General features: G+C 42.1%; 1 protein-coding gene and 1 non-coding gene across 11 annotated transcripts in view; one reads left to right on the forward strand and one right to left on the reverse strand.

Annotated features, from left to right (window-relative positions):
- The window catches only part of MLH3 (mutL homolog 3), a 37,848-nt gene that overhangs the window by 14,726 nt on the left and 5,173 nt on the right, over positions 1-17,949 (forward strand). For 6 of the 10 annotated variants that reach the window (XM_033187409.1, XM_033187406.1, XM_033187407.1 and 3 more), the window contains 5 exons: positions 4,312-4,383; positions 5,949-6,060; positions 7,431-7,590; positions 15,065-15,088; positions 15,191-15,269. In XM_033187409.1, the coding sequence (XP_033043300.1) occupies positions 4,312-4,383; positions 5,949-6,060; positions 7,431-7,590; positions 15,065-15,088; positions 15,191-15,269 (447 nt within the window). Of the gene's footprint in view, positions 1-4,311; positions 4,384-5,948; positions 6,061-7,417; positions 7,591-15,064; positions 15,089-15,190; positions 15,270-17,949 lie in introns of those variants that run through there. The other 4 variants (XR_004431503.1, XR_004431502.1, XM_033187411.1 and 1 more) reach the window with 4 other exon arrangements.
- Positions 17,031-17,133, reverse strand: LOC117071658. Its single transcript, XR_004432424.1, has one exon. It is a non-coding gene; the product is annotated as a U6 spliceosomal RNA (small nuclear RNA).

Here is a 17,949-nt window from a genome sequence, read left to right on the forward strand (position 1 = left end):
GTATGCCAGGGACTGTACCAGGCCTTAGAGATACAATAATGAGAAAAGATATATATGCGAGAGAAAAAATAATCACACAAACATAAAATTTTAATTCTAGCCCTTGTCATGGAGGAAGAGGCACAAGGTGCTCTAAGAACTGTATTGGGAGATTTGATTTCATCAGGGAGTTCAGGGAAGTGCTTCTTGGTAAAATGAGGTCAGAATATGAATATGAATTAACTAAGTAAAGAAAGGAGGGAATAACATAATGCAATTTGTGATTTATTCTCCTCAGTGAGTGGAAACAGAGCAAGGGGAACTGGAGATGAGGCTAGAGAAGTAGGTAGCAGTCAGATCTTAAATGCCAGCTACAAGCTTTGCTTTGTCCCAACACCATTGGAAACCATTGAAAGCTTTTTTTTTCTTTTTCATTTTTTATCATTTGTATTTTGATGTTGTTTTTGGGGTGGTACGTGTCACATCACATTTGCATTTTAAAAAGATTGCTCTGGTTGCAGTGTGAAGAATGGAGTAGGAGTAGGGGTGGAGTTCCAGTTAACTGTAGAGTGACTGTTAAAAGAATATTATAAGGCCGGGCGTGGTGGCTCAAGCCTGTAATCCCAGCACTTTGGGAGGCCGAGACGGGCGGATCACGAGGTCAGGAGATCGAGACCCTCCTGGCTAACACGGTGAAACCCCATCTCTACTAAAAAAATACAAAACAATCTAGCCAGGCGAGATGGCGGGCGCCTGTAGTCCCAGCTACTCGGGAGGCTGAGGCAGGAGAATGGCGTGAACCCGGGAGGTGGAGCTTGCAGTGAGCTGAGATCCGGCCACTGCACTCCAGCCTGGGTGACAGAGCGAGACTCCATCTCAAAAAAAAAAAAAAAGAAAAGAATATTATAATATCTGAGACATGGTTAGATGGGACCAGGGTGGACTAGAGAGTAGTGAATGTATTGGAAAGATATTTAGGAGATAGAGTCAGCAGGGTTTGGTGATGGATTGGATATGAGGAAGGTATGTAAAAGATGACTTCTGGTGTTCTGGCCTCCATAGCTGAGTGGATGATGTTGCAGGACCTGGGTTGCAGGCAGAACAGAGAAGATGAAAATCATGAGTTCAGTCTAAGTTCTCTTTGAAATGCTCCAGAAGAGATGTCAAGGCAGCCGGGCGCGGTGGCTCATGCCTGTAATCCCAGCACTTTGGGATGCTGAGGTAGGCGGATCACGAGGTCAAGAGATTGAGACCATCCTGCCCAACATGTTGAAACCCAGTCTCTACTAAAAATACAAAAATTAGCTGGACATGGTGGCAGGCGCCTGTAATCCCAGCTACTTGGGAGGCTGAGGCAGGAGAATGGCGTAAACCCGGGAGGCGGAGCTTGCAGTGAGCTGAGATCCGGCCACTGCACTCCAGCCTGGGCGACAGAGCAAGACTTTGTCTCAAAAAAAAAAAAAAAAGTCAAGAATGTGGTTGGATATTACAAGTCTGGCCTAGAGAAGTGTTCTGACATGGAGATACAAATTTGAGCCATCAGATGCAGAAAAGTGGTCACTGAAACCCTGGATATAAATGTTACCACCTAGAAAAAAAAAATGAAGAGTGAGAAGAGGTCTTGAATCTAGAATAATTCTAGCACATAAGAGCTGGGTAGAAGAGGATGAACCAGCAAAAGAGACTGTGAAGGAACAGCTAGAGAAATAGGAAGAAAACAGAAGAATGTTGTGTTGGAAAACCAAGATATCATGCCAAACGCTGCCAAAACATTAAGTAAGATGAGGACCATCTGATTTTGTGACAGTAGAGATCAGGGATTTTAGCAAGTGAGAGCTGTTTCAGAGAATAGACAGGACAAGATGCTGATGGTGCTAATGGAGACTGCAAGGACATACTCAGGAATGTGCCTGTGACATGGAAGAGAGGGACCACAGAGGGTGAGGGTGACAGAGGACTTTTTTTTTTTTTTAATGGGAGAATCTTGAGCGTATTTACAAGGGATGCTTGATGGGATAAAGTTCCTGAAAAGGCCTGAGTGGCTGAGCCCTGAGCAGCAGTGGAGGGCTGGCTCCAGCTTAATAGCACCTGCAGGCAAGTGCTTCTAAAGTTTTAGAGCTTTTATTCTCTATGTATTTCAAAATATTCCCTTTACCTTGTTTAGCAAATGTCATAGTGGATCAAAGGCAAATTAACCTAAAGTTCTGTGAGAATTATCATGAATACAGAATTTGTGAAGATAAAATTCTTGTAGTTTTACTATTTCTAGAAAAGTAATAGATTTTTTTTTTTTTTTGAGACGAAGTTTCCCTCTTCTTGCCCAGGCTGGAGTGCGATGGCGCAATCTCAGCTCACTGCAACCTCCGCCTCCTGGGTTCAAGTGGTTCCCCTGCCTGAGCCTCCCGGGCAGCTGGGATTACAGGTGCCGCCACCACGCCCGCTAATTTTGTATTTTTAGTAGAGACGGGGTTTCTCCATGTTGGCCAGGCTGGTCTCGAATTCCTGACCTCAGGTGATCCGCCCACCTCGGTTTCCCAAAGTGCTGGGATTACAGACGGGAGCCACTGCACCCAGCCAATTTTTTTTTTTTTTTTAAGTTTTCATTATCTGGAATTCTTTGTTGTTTTTGAGATGTCAGAATCTCTACTAATGGTACTCAGGATGGGTGTAGCCACGAAATCTGCAGATGTTAAAAGAAGCAAAATGGATCTGTTGAAATTTCTCTTTTTTTTTCTTTCCTTTTTTTTTTTTTTTTTTTGAGACGGAGTCTTGCTCTGTTGCCCAGGTGGGATTGTAGTGGTGCAATCTCGGCTCACTGCAGTCCCCCTCTCCCGGGCTCAAGGAATTCTTCTGCCTCAGCCTCCCAAGTAGCTGGGAGTATAGGCACGCACCACCACGCCCTGCTAATTTTTGTATTTTTAGTAGAGACAGGGTTTCACAATGTTGGTCAGCTGATCTTGAATTCCTGACCTCAAGTGATCTGCCCTCCTCGGCCTCCCAAAGTGCTGGGATTACAGGCGTGAGCCACAGGGCCCAGCCAGAATCTGCGTTTTAATAAGATCCCCGGGTGGTATGTGTGCCCATGAACGTTTGAGAAGCCCAAGTCTAAGGCAGGACAAACATGGCCCGAGGAGAATCCGGGCATCACCTGTTTCTGTACAGCCAGGGAGATGAGAATGGTTTTTACATTTTTTAATGGTTGGGGGAAAAAAAAAGACTATTTCTTCACACATTAAAATTATATGAAATTAGTATCTCAGTGTCCATAAATAAAGTTTTTTTGGAACACAGCTACAATATTCACATATTATCTGTGGCTGCTTTGGCTCAAAAAGAATTGTTGAGTAGTCATGACAGAAATTGTGTGGCCCAAGAAGCCTAAAATATTTATGATCTGGCCCTTCAGAAAACATTCACCAGCTTGTGATCTAAAGGGCACTGGAAGTACATTCTTTATGGGTTTCCAAGTAGTTTGTATACCAAGGATAGCTGATTATAACAATGTGTTGTTTAGTGATCCTTTATCATATTAAAGTTGAATTAATAAGGCAAAATCAGTATTTAAACATAAGAATTATACATTCAAGCTTCAAACTTGAGGAAACGCCACTTTGACTTTTTGTTTTTTTTTTTAAGATGGAGTTTCACTCTGTTGCCAGGCTGGAGTGCAGTGGCCCAATCTTGGCTCACTGCAACGTATGCCTCCTGGGTTCAAGTGATTCTCCTGCCTCAGCCTTCTGAGTAGCTGGGACTACAGGCGTGTGCCACCATGCCCAGCTAATTTTTGTATTTTTAGTAGAGACAGGGTTTCACCATACTGGCCAGGATGGTCTCGATCTCTTGACCTCGTGATCCGCCCGCCTTGGCCTCCGAATGTGCTGGGATTACAGGCGTGAGACACTGCACCCAGCCCTGACTTTGTTTTCTAAATGAGATACTGGTGAACTAAAGAGTTTCTTAGTTTACCTTTTGTTTCCTAAAAAATGAAATTATGGGGAAAATAATAAACTTATAGGATAAAACTTACTAATACTGGTAATCTCTGGGGAGAGAAACTAGAAGGAGTGGGAGCAAAGGTATAAAGGAGACTTTATTATATTCCCTTTTGTGCCTTTCAGAATTGGAGCTGGGATCCAAACTTATGGGATAAGTTTGCTATCATTTTCCCCATAATTTCATGCTTTAGGAAATAAAAGGTACAATTGTTAATACTCAGAATGTTTTGTCTTATGCTGTTGTTAGATAGTTTGAATTAAACCTTGTCTCTCCTCACACACAATGGGCGTCATCTTGCTCTGAGAATCTGAAAGTTCACAATCCTTGCTCATCTAGGTGGAAACCTGCTTGTGCTGGTGGATCAGCATGCTGCCCATGAGCGTATCCGTCTGGAGCAGCTTATCATTGGTAAGGATCTGTTCGCAGCCAGAATAAATTTGAGACTCCCAGCAGAATCAGTATTCCTCAAAGAGCTTTTCTAACTGTGACTGTTGTGAGAAAGCACACTTTGTACTGTATGTTAAAAAATTAAACTAAAGTCCTCCAGTTTGCCTGTGTTATAACTGAAAGAATGTGGTAGTTCACTAATTGAAAGATGTGGGTCTTATTTATGTGGTCAGAGGCGTATTTGCCGGATGTTACGAACAACCCAGAGGTACTTGAGGATAGGCTGCTTACTCTGACATCCAGCACAAAGATCTGCCCCTCCATATGCCCAGTGATCTTGGCATGCCTTCCTACACTCCATCAGGCAGAGACCACTGGCAGCTCAGAAGGCCCAGTATGCTGTTTTGATTTTAAAATTTAGTTTGCTTTTGAATATGCAGTATAATCAAATAGACCCAATTCTGAAAGGCACAAAAGGGAATGTAATAAAGTCTCCTTTCTACCCGTGCCCCACCCTCCTAGTTTCTGTCCCCAGAGACAACCAATATCACTGGTTTTTAAATCTATCTTTCCAAAGCAATATATGCTTTTTATTTTAATTTTAATTTATTTTTTTTTTTTTTTGAGATGGAGTTTCGCTCTTGTTGCCCAGGCTGGAGTGCAATGGCGTGATCTCGGCTTACTGCAACCTCCACCTCCCAGGTTCAAGTGATTCTTCTCCTTCGGCCTCCCTAGTAGCTGGGATTATAGACACCCGCCACCACGCCCGGCTAATTTTGTGCTTTTAGTAGAGACGGGGTTTCTCCATGTTGGTCAGGCTGATGTCGAACTCCCAACCTCAGGTGATCCGCCCTCCTCAGCCTCCCAAAGTGCTGGGATTACAGGCGTGAGCCACCACGCCCCGCTTTTTTTTTTTTTTTTTTTTTTTTTTTTGTGCTACCCTTTTCCTCATCATGAGGCAGTGTGTTCGCCAAGTGGTAAAATACCAGGAAAGTCTTTACTCCTGTGGCCAATGAGTAATGTCAAAGAATTAGGCAAGGAACTAAGGAGTGCTTCATGGACTAGAATGACAATGATATTACTACTGTTTTCACTTTTCCTTATAAAATGATGGCCTAAGAGTTGGGAAAGATACAGCAAAAACAGTGTTAGAAAAACTTACCTCTACAGGCCCGCCACCATTTGAGAATAGTACTAATTCTCTCCAGAGACTGGGAGACCCTGCTCAAGGAAAGGGAAGCCTTCTGGAGCCATAAGACTGTGTGGTAAACCCACATATGTCCCTGGTAATCCACATTATTCACCTCTGTCATCAAAACCACATTTATTAACTACAGGAACATTGCCTTGTTCATCTGAATGTAAGATGCAAGTCTTATATTTCTTATTTTGAAAAATGTTACCAAAATTGTTAATAGGCTGAATATTTATTAGTTTGACTTTAAAAATGGAAATCCAAAATCTAAAACTGATATTAAACATTCTGCTATGGATTAGAATGATTATCTCAAGGCTGTGCTTTATTTTTATCTGAATCTAGAAGACTTCCCTTCCTACTCTTAACCCATTCATCTTTCTGCCAATAGATTCCTATGAGAAGCAACAGGCACAAGGCTCTGGTCGGAAAAAATTACTGTCTTCTACTCTAATTCCTCCACTAGAGATAACAGTGACAGAGGAACAAAGGAGACTCTTATGGTTAGTACTACCATGAGAATGTGATGTTGATGGTATCAATTCTCACAATAATTCTCTGAGGAATAAGCATAACTATTGTTCCATTTCTCAGATGAGACCAAGAGAGGTTATAAGACTTGTCTAAGGTCATAGCAGTTATTAAGTAGTAGAGCAGGCACTCAAAGGCAGGTCATCTGACTCCACAGGTCATCTGTTTCCTTTTTTAAAATATATTTTTTTCTGCATCCAATCATCCATTAAAATATTTAATTTTTGAGACATGGTCTCACTCTGTTGTCCAGGTTGGAGTGCAGTGGTGTAATCTCTGCTCACTGCAACCTCCACCTTCCAGGCTCAAGCAGTCCTCCCACTTCAGCCTCCCAAGTAGCTGGAACTACAGGTGAGCACCACTATGCTGGACTAATTTTTGTAATTTTTTGGTAGAGATGAGTTTTTGGCATGTTGCCCAGGCTGGTCTGAACTCTTAGGCTCAAGCATTCCTCCCACTTTGGCCTCCCGAAGTGCTGGGATTACAGTCGTGAGCCACTGCACCCAGCCTGTTCTTTCCACTGTATCCAAGATGGTGAGTATAGGATAGAGTTTCCCTGATAATTTTTTCCAGCAATTGGCTTAGAACACTCTTCTCATTTCTTGGAACAGTCTGTGTGCCGTGCTTTGTGAAAGCAAAGTTTCTGCAGTAATTGGTCCCATTCTTCTCTGCCTTGGTGCATTCTAGACTGTTAGTTTTCGTTACCGTAATCATAATGTGAAGAAAGTAAAACACTGGGATGTAAGGAAGAGGCAAATCATGTAGTGAGTCACAAGATAGGGCATCTTTCCTCTTCTAGGCAGCACAAATTATTGAAAATGAAAAAGAGAATTTTCTCCCAGTATGTTTCAAGTTTGGGAATATGATACTGCCAGTAAATCTTTTTTCCCTGTGACATAATTTATAGTAGAGGCAGATCTATTTACTTAGATTCCGTTAGTCAGGACTTCTCAGTTCCGTGGGCTATTAATTATCTCCCTGCTTTCATGTTGATTCAATCACTCTCAGACCTTTTCTTCATGCCAGACTCCGTTAAGTGCCAGCAGCCAGAAGTTAGCAGTTCCTCAATGAAGAAAACACACTTAGAAACAAGACTTAGACAAAGATTGATTCTCAATGGAAAGGAGAAAAACAGTAAAGATTACTATAATTCAGAAAGGAAATTTGATAATAAAAAATCCCAAACACACACATAAGTGTGAGAAAAACAATACAATTGTTAAGCCCTGTGGCAGCTTTTGAAAAACTATCAAGCAGTATTTGGAACCAGCACTGAAGTGCAAATGAAGTAGCCCTTTTTTTTTTTTTTTTTTTTTTTTAACATTTGAGGTTATCTCTTTAGGTGTTACCACAAAAATCTGGAAGATCTGGGCCTTGAACTTGTATTTCCAGACACTAGTGATTCTCTGGTACTTGTGGGAAAAGTACCACTCTGTTTTGTGGAAAGAGAAGCCAATGAGCTTCGGAGAGGAAGATCTACTGTGACCAAGAGTATCGTGGAGGTAAGACACAGCTGCAGATGTTAAGGAAATTGCTGAGTGATGGTAACCTCATATTTTGTCTGTAGGTTCTCTGAATTCATCTTTTCTTCAACAAGCATTCATGGTATTTACCTGCTGTGTGCCAGGAGCTAGAAATTCAGAGATGAATTAGCTCAAAATAAGGAAGAAGGGCATTTAAAGAATTATAGTCAGTGAACTTTGGCTAGTACAGGTTTGTGTTTTGCTTTCTTCCAAATATGATAACGGTCATGAAAACTAAGAGTCTAGAATGCACCAAGATAGTTTTTCGGAAGTGTTATGGAAATATAGAATGAATTCTGTGCCTGGGGAGGTGGAGTCAATGAAACTGTCACAGAAAAGCTGTTTTCTTAAGAAAAGTTTTTACTTTTGAAAGACCAGGCCTCACTCTGTTGCCCAGGCTGGAGTGCAGTGGTGCAGTCTTGGCTCACTGATCTCCTGGGCACAAGCGATCTTCCTGCCTCAGCCTCCCAAGTAACTCGGACTAAAGGCACACACCACCGTGCCTGGCTAATTTTTTCCTTCTTTTTTTTTGTAGAGATGGGGGTCTCACTATGTTGCACAGGCTGGTCCTGAACTTCTGGCCTCAAGCAATCCCCCTGCATTGGCTTCCCAAACCCCTGGCGTTACAGGCATGAGCCACTGCACACAGCCAGAAAAGTGTTATAGAATAGTGAGAAACTAGGCCGGGCGCCATGGCTCATGCCTGTAATCCCAGCACTTTGGGAGGCCATGGCGGGTGGATCACCTGAGGCTGGGAGTTCAAGACCAGCCTGACAAACATGGAGAAACCCCATCTCTACTAAAAACAGAAAATTAGCCGGGCGTGGTGGTGCATGCCTATAATCCCAGCTACTCAGGGGCTGAGGCAGCAGAATGACTTGTACCTGGGAGGCAGAGGTTGCGGTGAGCCAAGATTGGGCCATTGTACTCCAGCCTGGGCAACAAGAGTGAAACTCTGTGTCAAAAAAAAAAAAAAGAAAAAAGAATAGTGAGAAACTGCTGAGTACAGAAGAGGGCAGAAGGGCATTCTATTCAGAGGAATACATATCAGAGACTTGAGGCACATCCTATGCTTAGGGAACTATAATAGATATGGCTCAAATTAAGATCTACAGTTAACCTTTGGACAACTTGGGTCTGAACTGCACAGGTACACTTATATGCAGATTTTCTTCCACCTCTGCCACTCATGAGACAGCAAGACCTTGCTGTCTCTTCCTCCTTGCTCTTCTTCCTCCTCCTTAGCCTATTCAATGTGAAAATGATGAGGGTGAAGACCTTTATGATGATTCATTTCCACTTAATGAATAATAAATTCTTAAGATTTTCTTAACTTTTTTTTTTTTTTTTTGCGATGCCCAGGCTGGAGTGCAGTGGCACAATCTCAGCTCACTGCAACCTCCACCTCCCGGGTTCAAGTGATTCTCCTACCTCAGCCTCCAAAGTAGCTGAGATTACAGGTGCACAGCACCATGCCCCGGCTAATTTTTGTATTTTTAGTAGAGATGGGGTCTCACCGTGTTGGCCAAGTTGGTCTTGAACTCCTGACCTCAAGTGATCCACCTGCCTTGGCCTCCCAAAGTGCTGGGATTACTGGCATGAGCCACCATATCTGGCCAACATTTTCTTTCCTCTAGCTTACCTTATTGTAAGAATACAGTGTGTAATATATACAACACACAAAATATGTGTTAGTCGACTGTTTATGTTATTGATAACGCTTCTGGTCAACGGTAGGCTATTGGTAGTTAAGATTTGGGGAAATCAGGCCAGGTGCAGTGGCTCATGCCTGTAATGCTCCCAGCATTTTGGGAGGCCAAGGCGGGCAGATCATTTGAGGTCAGGAGTTCGAGACCAGCCTGGCCAACATGATGAGACCCCCATCTCTACTAAAAATACAAAAAATTAGCCGGGCATGGTGGTATGTGCCTGTAATCCCAGCTACTCAGGTGGCTGAGGCATGAGAATTGCTTGAACCCAGGAGGCAGAGGTTGCAGTGATCGAAGATTGCTCCACTGCACTCCAGCCTGGGTGACAGAGTGAGACTCGTCTCAAAAAAAAAAAAAAACTGGGGGGAAATCAGAAGTTATACTTGGATCTTTGACTGGATGGGAGTTGGCTAGATGGGTTGTCAAGATCAAATCATAAAATAATTTAGCATATTCTACTAAGTAGTTTGCATTTTATCCTATAGGCAGCCAGTGAAGAATTTTAAGCAGGAGAGTAAGGTCCATTTTAGATTCCTTTCCAAATATGATTACTTTACATATATGTTTTGGTAAAGGTTTGGAAAGCTACTGCTGGATGTGGCATTGGAGGTATTAGAGGGGACTATTACTTTTTACTTTGATTACTTATATGTTTCTTTTATAGCAAATATCATTTATTTTGCCTTTATTGTCTTTTTCCTCTCCTTTCCTGTTTTCTATTATAGTTTTCTTTATTTCTTTTTTTTTTTTTTTTTTGCTCTCCTGGTTTAGAAGTTATATATTCCATTTATATCCTTTTAGAGATTAGCCTTAACTTTTAGCATGCATACTTATCACAGTTTAAAAGTAATTCATTTCTGCATCCTCTTCTAACTGTACCAAAATCTTATAAACCGTTCATCTCCTCCCATCTTCCATGTTGCTGTCTAGTACTTTAATTCCACCTTGTTTTTAATCCCCTGGTGGTCATTTATTTTATAGTCAATCTTCATTTAGATTAAACAAAGTGTTCACCAGAGTCTTTGTTCACCATTGCCTCTTGCATCCTACTTATTCTGTGTTCTTTTATGTTCTGTTTTTTTTTTTTTTTTACTGAAGTAAATCTCTTAAAAGATCTTTTACCCACAAATAGATCTTGAGACAAAAAAATACAAAAATATAAAAATAAATAGAAGTTATTTTAGTAAGAGTCCATGGACCAGACATGGTAGCTCATGCCCGTAACCCAGCACTTTGGGAGGCTGAGGCGGGCAGATCACCTGAGGTCAGGAGTTCGAGACCAGCCTGGCCAATGTGCTGAAATGCTGTGTCTACCAAAAACACAAAAATTAGCTGGGCGTGGTGGCGGGTGCTTGTAATTCAGCTACTTGGGAGGCTGAGGCAGGAGAATCGCTTGAACCCGGGAGGTAGAGGTTGCAATGAGCTGGGATCACGCCATTGCACTCCAACCTGGGTGACAAGAGTGAAACTCTGTCTCGAAAAAAAAAAGTCCATGAATGATAAGCTGTCTTTTAAAGTTTCTTTATTTTCCCTTCATACTTGCATGATTATCTAGCTAAAAACAGAATTTCACATTGCCAGTTATCCCCCCCACATTTTGAAAATATTTCACTACTTTTGACTTTCTATTTTATTTATTTTAATTTATTTTATTTTATTTTTTGAGACAGAGTCTCACTCTGTTGCCCCGGCTGAAGTGCAGTGGGGTGATCTCAGCTCATTGCAACCTCCACCTCCCAGGTTCAAGTGATTCTCCTGCCTCAGCCTCCCAAGTAGCTGGGATTACAGGTGCCCACCACCACGCCTGGCTAATTTTTGTATCTTTAGTAGAGATGGGGTTTCACCATGTTGGCCAGGCTGGTCTCAATCTCCCGACCTCAGGTGATCCGCCTGCCGTGGCCTCCCAAAGTGCTGGGATTACAGGTGTGAGCCACCACACCCAGCCTGACTTTCTGTTTTAGCCATTGAAGTCCTTTGTCAATCCAATTATTACTCTGTAGGTAATCTGATTTTCCCTCTGGTTGCTCTTGCAATGTTCACTTTGTCTTTGGTGTTCTGCAATTTCCCTATGAAATATCTTTGTATGGATTTATTTTCATTTCCTTCTGGAGATTCGCTGTGCTTCTTCAACTTGGAAAGTATGCAGTCATTATCACCTCAAACCTTTATTTCCCATTCTCTGTGTTGGAAATTTTGTCAGATATCTACTGGGCCTTATCTTTCTACTCTCCATGCCTCTTCAAATCTCTTCCGTATTTCCCATTGCTTTCTCTCTCTGTGATACATTCTGCAAAATCTCCTCTTATGTTCCAGTGAACTAAAGGATCTCTTCATCTTGTGTTTAATTATGTGTTTAGCTTATCCACTGAGTTTTTTATTTCAGTGACTAAATTTTTAATTTCAATGACTATATTTTTTATTTCCAGAAGTTGTGGTTTTTTTCCCCCAAATCTCACTCGTCCTCCCTTGGTGTCCTGCTTTTTTCATTAGTGTTCCTACTCCTTTATCCCTGGTTCTCTTTATTTGGAGCACAGGCAAATCCACATCCACATCATCTAGAAGTCTGAAGTGCTGTACTAATTACTAAAATAGTAATATCTAAAATTAGAAGATAGATGTAGTAGATAAATTGGGGGATAGATTGATGTGGGAAGATTTGAGTCAGAGAGAGCAGCTGAGGGGTTACTGCAGTTGTGCGGGTAAGAGAAGATGAGGATTGGACTGAGTCAGTAGCAGAGGGAGTAGAGAGGAGTGACATATTTGAGACAGAATTTGGGAGGCAGAAGCAAGAGGACCTGGTGAGCAATCGAATGTGAAAGAATAAAGGAGAAAACAAAAGCAACAGTGATTCTGAGGGTTGTAGCATGGGTGGCTGGAAGGACGGTGGTGCCATTGACAGAGAAGGGACACAGATGGGGAGGAACAAACCTGCCTAGGAGTTCCATGGTGAAGCTGGGTTTAGACACAGTGAATGTGCCTTCAGGTGGAATGCCCAGCGGATAGGCAGACTTAAAAGATCTGGTGCTTGGAAAAGAAATCTGGGCTGTACATAATATCTATCTGAGAGTTAATAGTATATATATTGTGATAGTATCAGAAGCTGGAGAAGGGCCTTGAGGAGGCGAGGTTGTCCGGGGAGAATATGGAGAGTGAAAAGGAAGAGAGAAAAGGGTGGAGCCTGTGGAATGTCAGCATCCAGGGTGCATATGCTTTGGCAAAGGTCTGGAAAGCTCTGCTGAAAAGAGGAAATTCTAAGGATGGCTGAAAATATTTGGTTAGAGAGGGAGGAGGAAAACCAGGAAAAAGTAATATTGCCAAAACTAAGGAAAGTTTTAAGCAAGGAGGGAATGGCCAATAATAGCTATGAAGTAGAGCCTGAAACGTTGGACTTGGCTGTCATGTGGACATTAGTTGTCTTGTGGAATCATTTCCTGGGGATGAGGTAGGGCAGAAGATAAGAGTGCAGTGAGTTAGGAGCGTATGAAGCAGGAGGAAGTGGAGCTAAGTAGACTACTCTTTCAAGAACTTTGGCTACACACAGAAAAAGAGAGATGGGGTGAGAGCTAAAGGTTAGAGGTGGTTGGGAAGTGTGGGGTGGGATTCAAGGCTGAGGAAGGGTGTTTGTTTGCTTTAAGACAAAAAAGATCTAAGCACATTTGCAGGCCAAGGGTGAAACATTCAAGAGGAAGAGCTCTTGGATCGTCTTGGCTTTGCAGTTTCCAGAATTGCCTCTGGATCAGACAGACTTTGCTCTGCTTCCAGCAAAGCTCTTTCCTCTCCACAGACATACTTTCTCTAAGACCCCTGCTCCAAATTGTCCTAAATCCAAAAGATAGGATCTGTTAGAGTCTTTTATTGTAATTCAATCCCTAAATATGTAACCAGAAAATTATAAGAAAAACTTTTCCTAAAGGAACTTCAAAGACTACTGTTAAGGAGTTTACTTCAAATGGAAACAAACCTCTGGTTTCAGAAAATCTTGATTATGCTATGTCAGGCAGATCAGAGAGATTTTTGTGTGATTCTGGAAGAAGCTGGAATAGTTTTGGTGTTTTGAGGAGGTAGCTAATTGAATCCTAGCAGCTGAAAGATCATTAATACATCCTTCTATAAAGCTCTATCTTCTAGCCTGGTGAGGAGGTAGAGGCTGTAGTGAGCCGAGATCGCGCCATTGCACTCCAGCCTGGGCAACAATGAGACTCTGTCTCAAAAAATTAAAAAAAATAAATAAATAAGGCCAAGCGCAGTGGCTCACAACTGTAATCCCAGCACTTTGGGAGGCTGAGGCAGGCAGATTATCTGAGGTTGGGAGTTTTGAGACCAGCCTGACCAACATGGAGAAACCCTGTCTCTACTAAAAATACAAAATTAGCCAGGCGTGGTGGTGCATGCCTGTAATCCCAGCTACTCAGGAGGCTGAGGCAGGAAAATCACTTGAACCCAGAAGGTGGAGGTTGAACCCAGAAGGCGGAGTTTGCAGTGAGCCAAGATCATGCCATTGAACTTCAGCCTGGGCAACAAGAGCGAAACTCCATCTCAAAATAACTAACTAAATAAATAAATAAAAATAAAATAATATTAATTATCCAGCATTAAACAGACCATTGGAATATAAAATGGACTGAGATGAGACCCATCACCCCTTCACTAGGCTTACAAACAGATGTTTTACCATCCCAGATACACAAACACCAGAGAGAACAGCAGAGCAGTTAGGTTTGCTCTCCATCCACAGTAAGCTTTGTTAGTGGATTGAGTCTTATGAAACCATCTTTCTGTTTAGGTTCGTTTGGGAAAACATGTGATTTTTAAATTATATGTAGTATAGTATCTACTACGTAGCTCTTGGTAACTGTGCTCATTTATAGGCATGGCAGACTAGAGTATAAATGAAGGAGGGAAGAGAATTTCCTGAGTCTGGTTTTAAAAGAAAATGTACCATGTTGTCATCTTAGGAGGCAGATTTACACATAGCCTTTTCCAGGAGTAAAGAAATGATTTTCTTATAAAGAAATCATTAAATGTGCAACAGGTTTTTTTTCTTTTTACCTCCAGAGGTTAAACAAATTGGTAGCATGAAATAGTGTCTGCTTTAAATTTCTTTAAAGTTCTTTTGTAAATATTAATATCCACAGGGATGTAACTATTGAAAAAGTTACCCCAGGGACAGAGACATACAAGGGAGGAGAAATTTCTCAACAAAGGGCCTCAGAAAATAAACTTTCTGACCTGAAGGGAATTGTCCTCAGAAAGCCCGTGGGAACTGAAGTGACTGTTTACTTATGTTTATGATATTTAAGCAAGTGTTATACTGAGCAGTGGTTGTGTTGATGGTTGTTGTGTATTTATTCTCAGTTTGTGTGTAATATTACACTTGTTCTGGCTAAGATTACACACACAAACAGACAGCCTTTTAGTGAGAAGCCTTCCTGATGTTTTGAACTGGTTGAATCATCAAGACGACTCTCACCAGCTACATAACCTCATTGGTTGAGAAGCTGTATGTGGAAGAAGTCTCAGTAGCTAAGTATATTCTGTGTTTAATAAGAGTTCTGTTTAGTTGCTTGGTTTTTCACATTCAAAGTGCCTTACAACAAATAAGTTTATCCCCAAGTGCTGTATTGCTGGAACTCTTTCCTTCAGGAGGCATGATTTAAAGAAGAAAATTGAGATATTTTGTAAACTATCAAAGGGCAAGTAAAACATAACGGTAGATTAAAGCCTATTTTCGTTTTGCTTTGTAGGAATTTATCCGAGAACAAGTGGAGGTAAGCTTTTCCTTTATTTTGGGGTTTCACACAGAAGCATCACACATAAAAGGCTTTGTTGTTCCATTTCCTTTTCCTGTTAATAATGTGTTTATGCATTAGCTACTCCAGACCACAGGAGGCATCCAAGGGACATTGCCACTGACTGTCCAGAAGGTGTTGGCATCCCAAGCCTGCCATGGTAAGCCCTTCAACATAGCAGTGATCAAACGCCTCTGCATGCAGAGCCCTGGCAGGGCTGCCGGGATTACAAAAGAGGCAGAGGGCACATTTACTACTTAACTCTTGGAGAATACAATTTAGATCAAGAAACTGAATGTACATTTTAAAAAATCACTTTTACAAAAACAAAATCCCAACACACAAATTTGACTGTAGTGCTGCCTGACCTATATGAGTGGAGGAATAACTCCTAGAGGAGATGCATTTTGAGTTGAATTTTGAATGAGCTGGGGGACATGGGTTCATAGCATGGAAGGGGGAGTTCACTACAGGGAGAGTAAACAGCCTGTGCAGAGACGCAGAACAGAAACAAATTAGCTATGTGAGAAGCAGCAAAGAGTATCAAGAAACTAGGCAGGTAAGAGAACAGAAATCTAGAAGGTCACAGCAAAACCTCTGGATTTGCTACAGAAGGCATTAGAATTAGCAAGGGTTCTTTTCTTTTCTTTCCAACTTTTATTTTAGCTTCAGGGTGTACATGTGCACTTTGTAACATGGGTGAATTGCATGTCACAGGGGTTTGGTGTACAGATTATTTTGTCACCTAGGTAATAAGCATAGTACCCAATAGGTGGTTCTCCGATCCTCACCCACCTCCCACCCTCCACCCTCAAGTAGGCCCAGGTGTTTGTTATCCCATCTTTGATTCTATGTGTATTCAATGTTTAGTTCCCACTTAAAAGTAAGAACATGCAGTATTTGGTTTTCTAATTCACTTAGGATAGTGACGTTGAACATTTTTCATATGCTTGTTGGCCATGTGTATGTCTTCTTTTGAGAAGTGTGTGTTCATGTCCTTTGCCCATTTTTTTTTTTTTTTTTTTTTTTTTGAGGCGGAGTCTCGCTCTGTCGCCCGGACTGGAGTGCAGTGGCCGGATCTCAGCTCACTGCAAGCTCCGTCTCCCAGGTTTACACCATTCTCCTGCCTCAGCCTCCTGAGTAGCTGGGACTACAGGCGCCCGCCACCTCGCCCGGCTAGTTTTTGTATTTTTAGTAGAGACGGGGTTTCACCATGTTAGCCAGGATGGTCTCGATCTCCTGACCTCGTGATCCGCCCGTCTCGGCCTCCCAAAGTGCTGGGATTACAGGCTTGAGCCACCGCGCCCAGCCCCTTTGCCCATTTTTTAATAGGGTTTTTAAATTTTTGCTTGTTAATTATTTAAGTTCCTTATAGATTCTGGATATTAGACCTCTGTTGGATGCAGTTTGCAAATATTTTCTCCCATTCTGTAAGTTGTCCGTTTATTCTGTTGATAGTTTCTTTTGCTGTGGAGAAGCTCTTTAATTAAGTCTCACTTGTCAATTTTCGTTTCGTTGCAGTTGCTTCTAGAGCCTTTATCAGGAAATCTTTGCCAAGGCCTATGTCCAGAATGGTATTTCTGAGGTTTTCTTCTAGGGTTTTTTAAAAAGATGGAATACACCCAGGTGCAGTGGCTCACGCCTGTAATCCCAGCACTTTGGGAGACTGAGGCGGATGGATCACCTGAGGTCAAGAGTTCGAGACCAGCCTGGCCAACATGGCGAAACCCCATCTCTACTAAAAACAAAAATTAGCTGGGCATGGTGGCAGGCACCTGTAATGCCAGCCACTCAGGAGGCTGAGGCAGGAGAATCACTTGAAACCAGGAGACGGAGGTTGCAGTGAGCCAAGATCGTGCCACTGCACTCCAGCCTGGGTGGCAGAGTGAGACTCCATCTCAAAATAATAATAATAATAATAATAAAGATGGAATATTTCGTGAATTTGCATGTCATCCTTGTGCAGGGACCATGCTAATCCTGTATTACTCCAATTTTATTGTATGTGCTGCCAAAGCGAACACCATTGAGGGTTCTTGAGCGGGGTAATATGATACAGTATAGAAAATAGGGAGCTGGGTGAGACCCTGTGAGAAAGGTGCCTGCTTCTCCTTCACCTTCTGCCATAATTGTAAGTTTTCTGAGGCCTCCCCAGCCATGCAGAACTCTGAGTCATTTAAATGGTCTTTCCTTTATAAATGACCCAGTCTTGGGCATTTCTTCATAGCAGGGTGAGAACAGATTCATACTCCTCCATCACCAAATGTCATCATTGCCACCTTCAAAATGTATCTTCAGTCCGTCTGATTCAGTCTGTCTGGCCCCTCCCTCATTTTTGCCACTGTTGAGTTCTCTTAGTTCCTCACATTCACTCTGGCTCCCTTTCAAGCCACTCTTCTCTCGGCACCCAGAGGAATCTCTTTGAAACATCCCTCTGAGCGTGTTGTTCTTCTAACTAAAATGTGTCAGTGACGACCCATTGCTCTTGGGATAGAAATGTGATTTTTTACTGTGGCCCACAAGGGTCTTCATGATTTGGCCCCTGCCTGCCTCTCCAGTGTCATGTCATATCACTGTCTACCTGGTTCTTTACATCCTGGCCTGCTTTTTTGGTCTTCTACTTCCTGTGTGCTAAACATCTGTCAGTTTGGGGGCCTCTGGGCTGGCCTTTTCCTCTACCTGAAATATTTTTCTCTCCTCCTTCAATTAGCCATGTCTTTCTTAACCTAAAGTCTCAGCCTGAATACTACTTTGCCAGGAAAGCCTTCCTTAAGCTCCTCAACTGGGTTTGGTCTTCCTATTATATATTCATATCCTGTATTTTATAGCACCTATATTTA

This window comes from Trachypithecus francoisi, unplaced genomic scaffold (assembly GCF_009764315.1).
Source record: "Trachypithecus francoisi isolate TF-2019V2 unplaced genomic scaffold, Tfra_2.0 Lachesis_group3, whole genome shotgun sequence".
NCBI lineage: Eukaryota > Metazoa > Chordata > Mammalia > Primates > Cercopithecidae > Trachypithecus > Trachypithecus francoisi.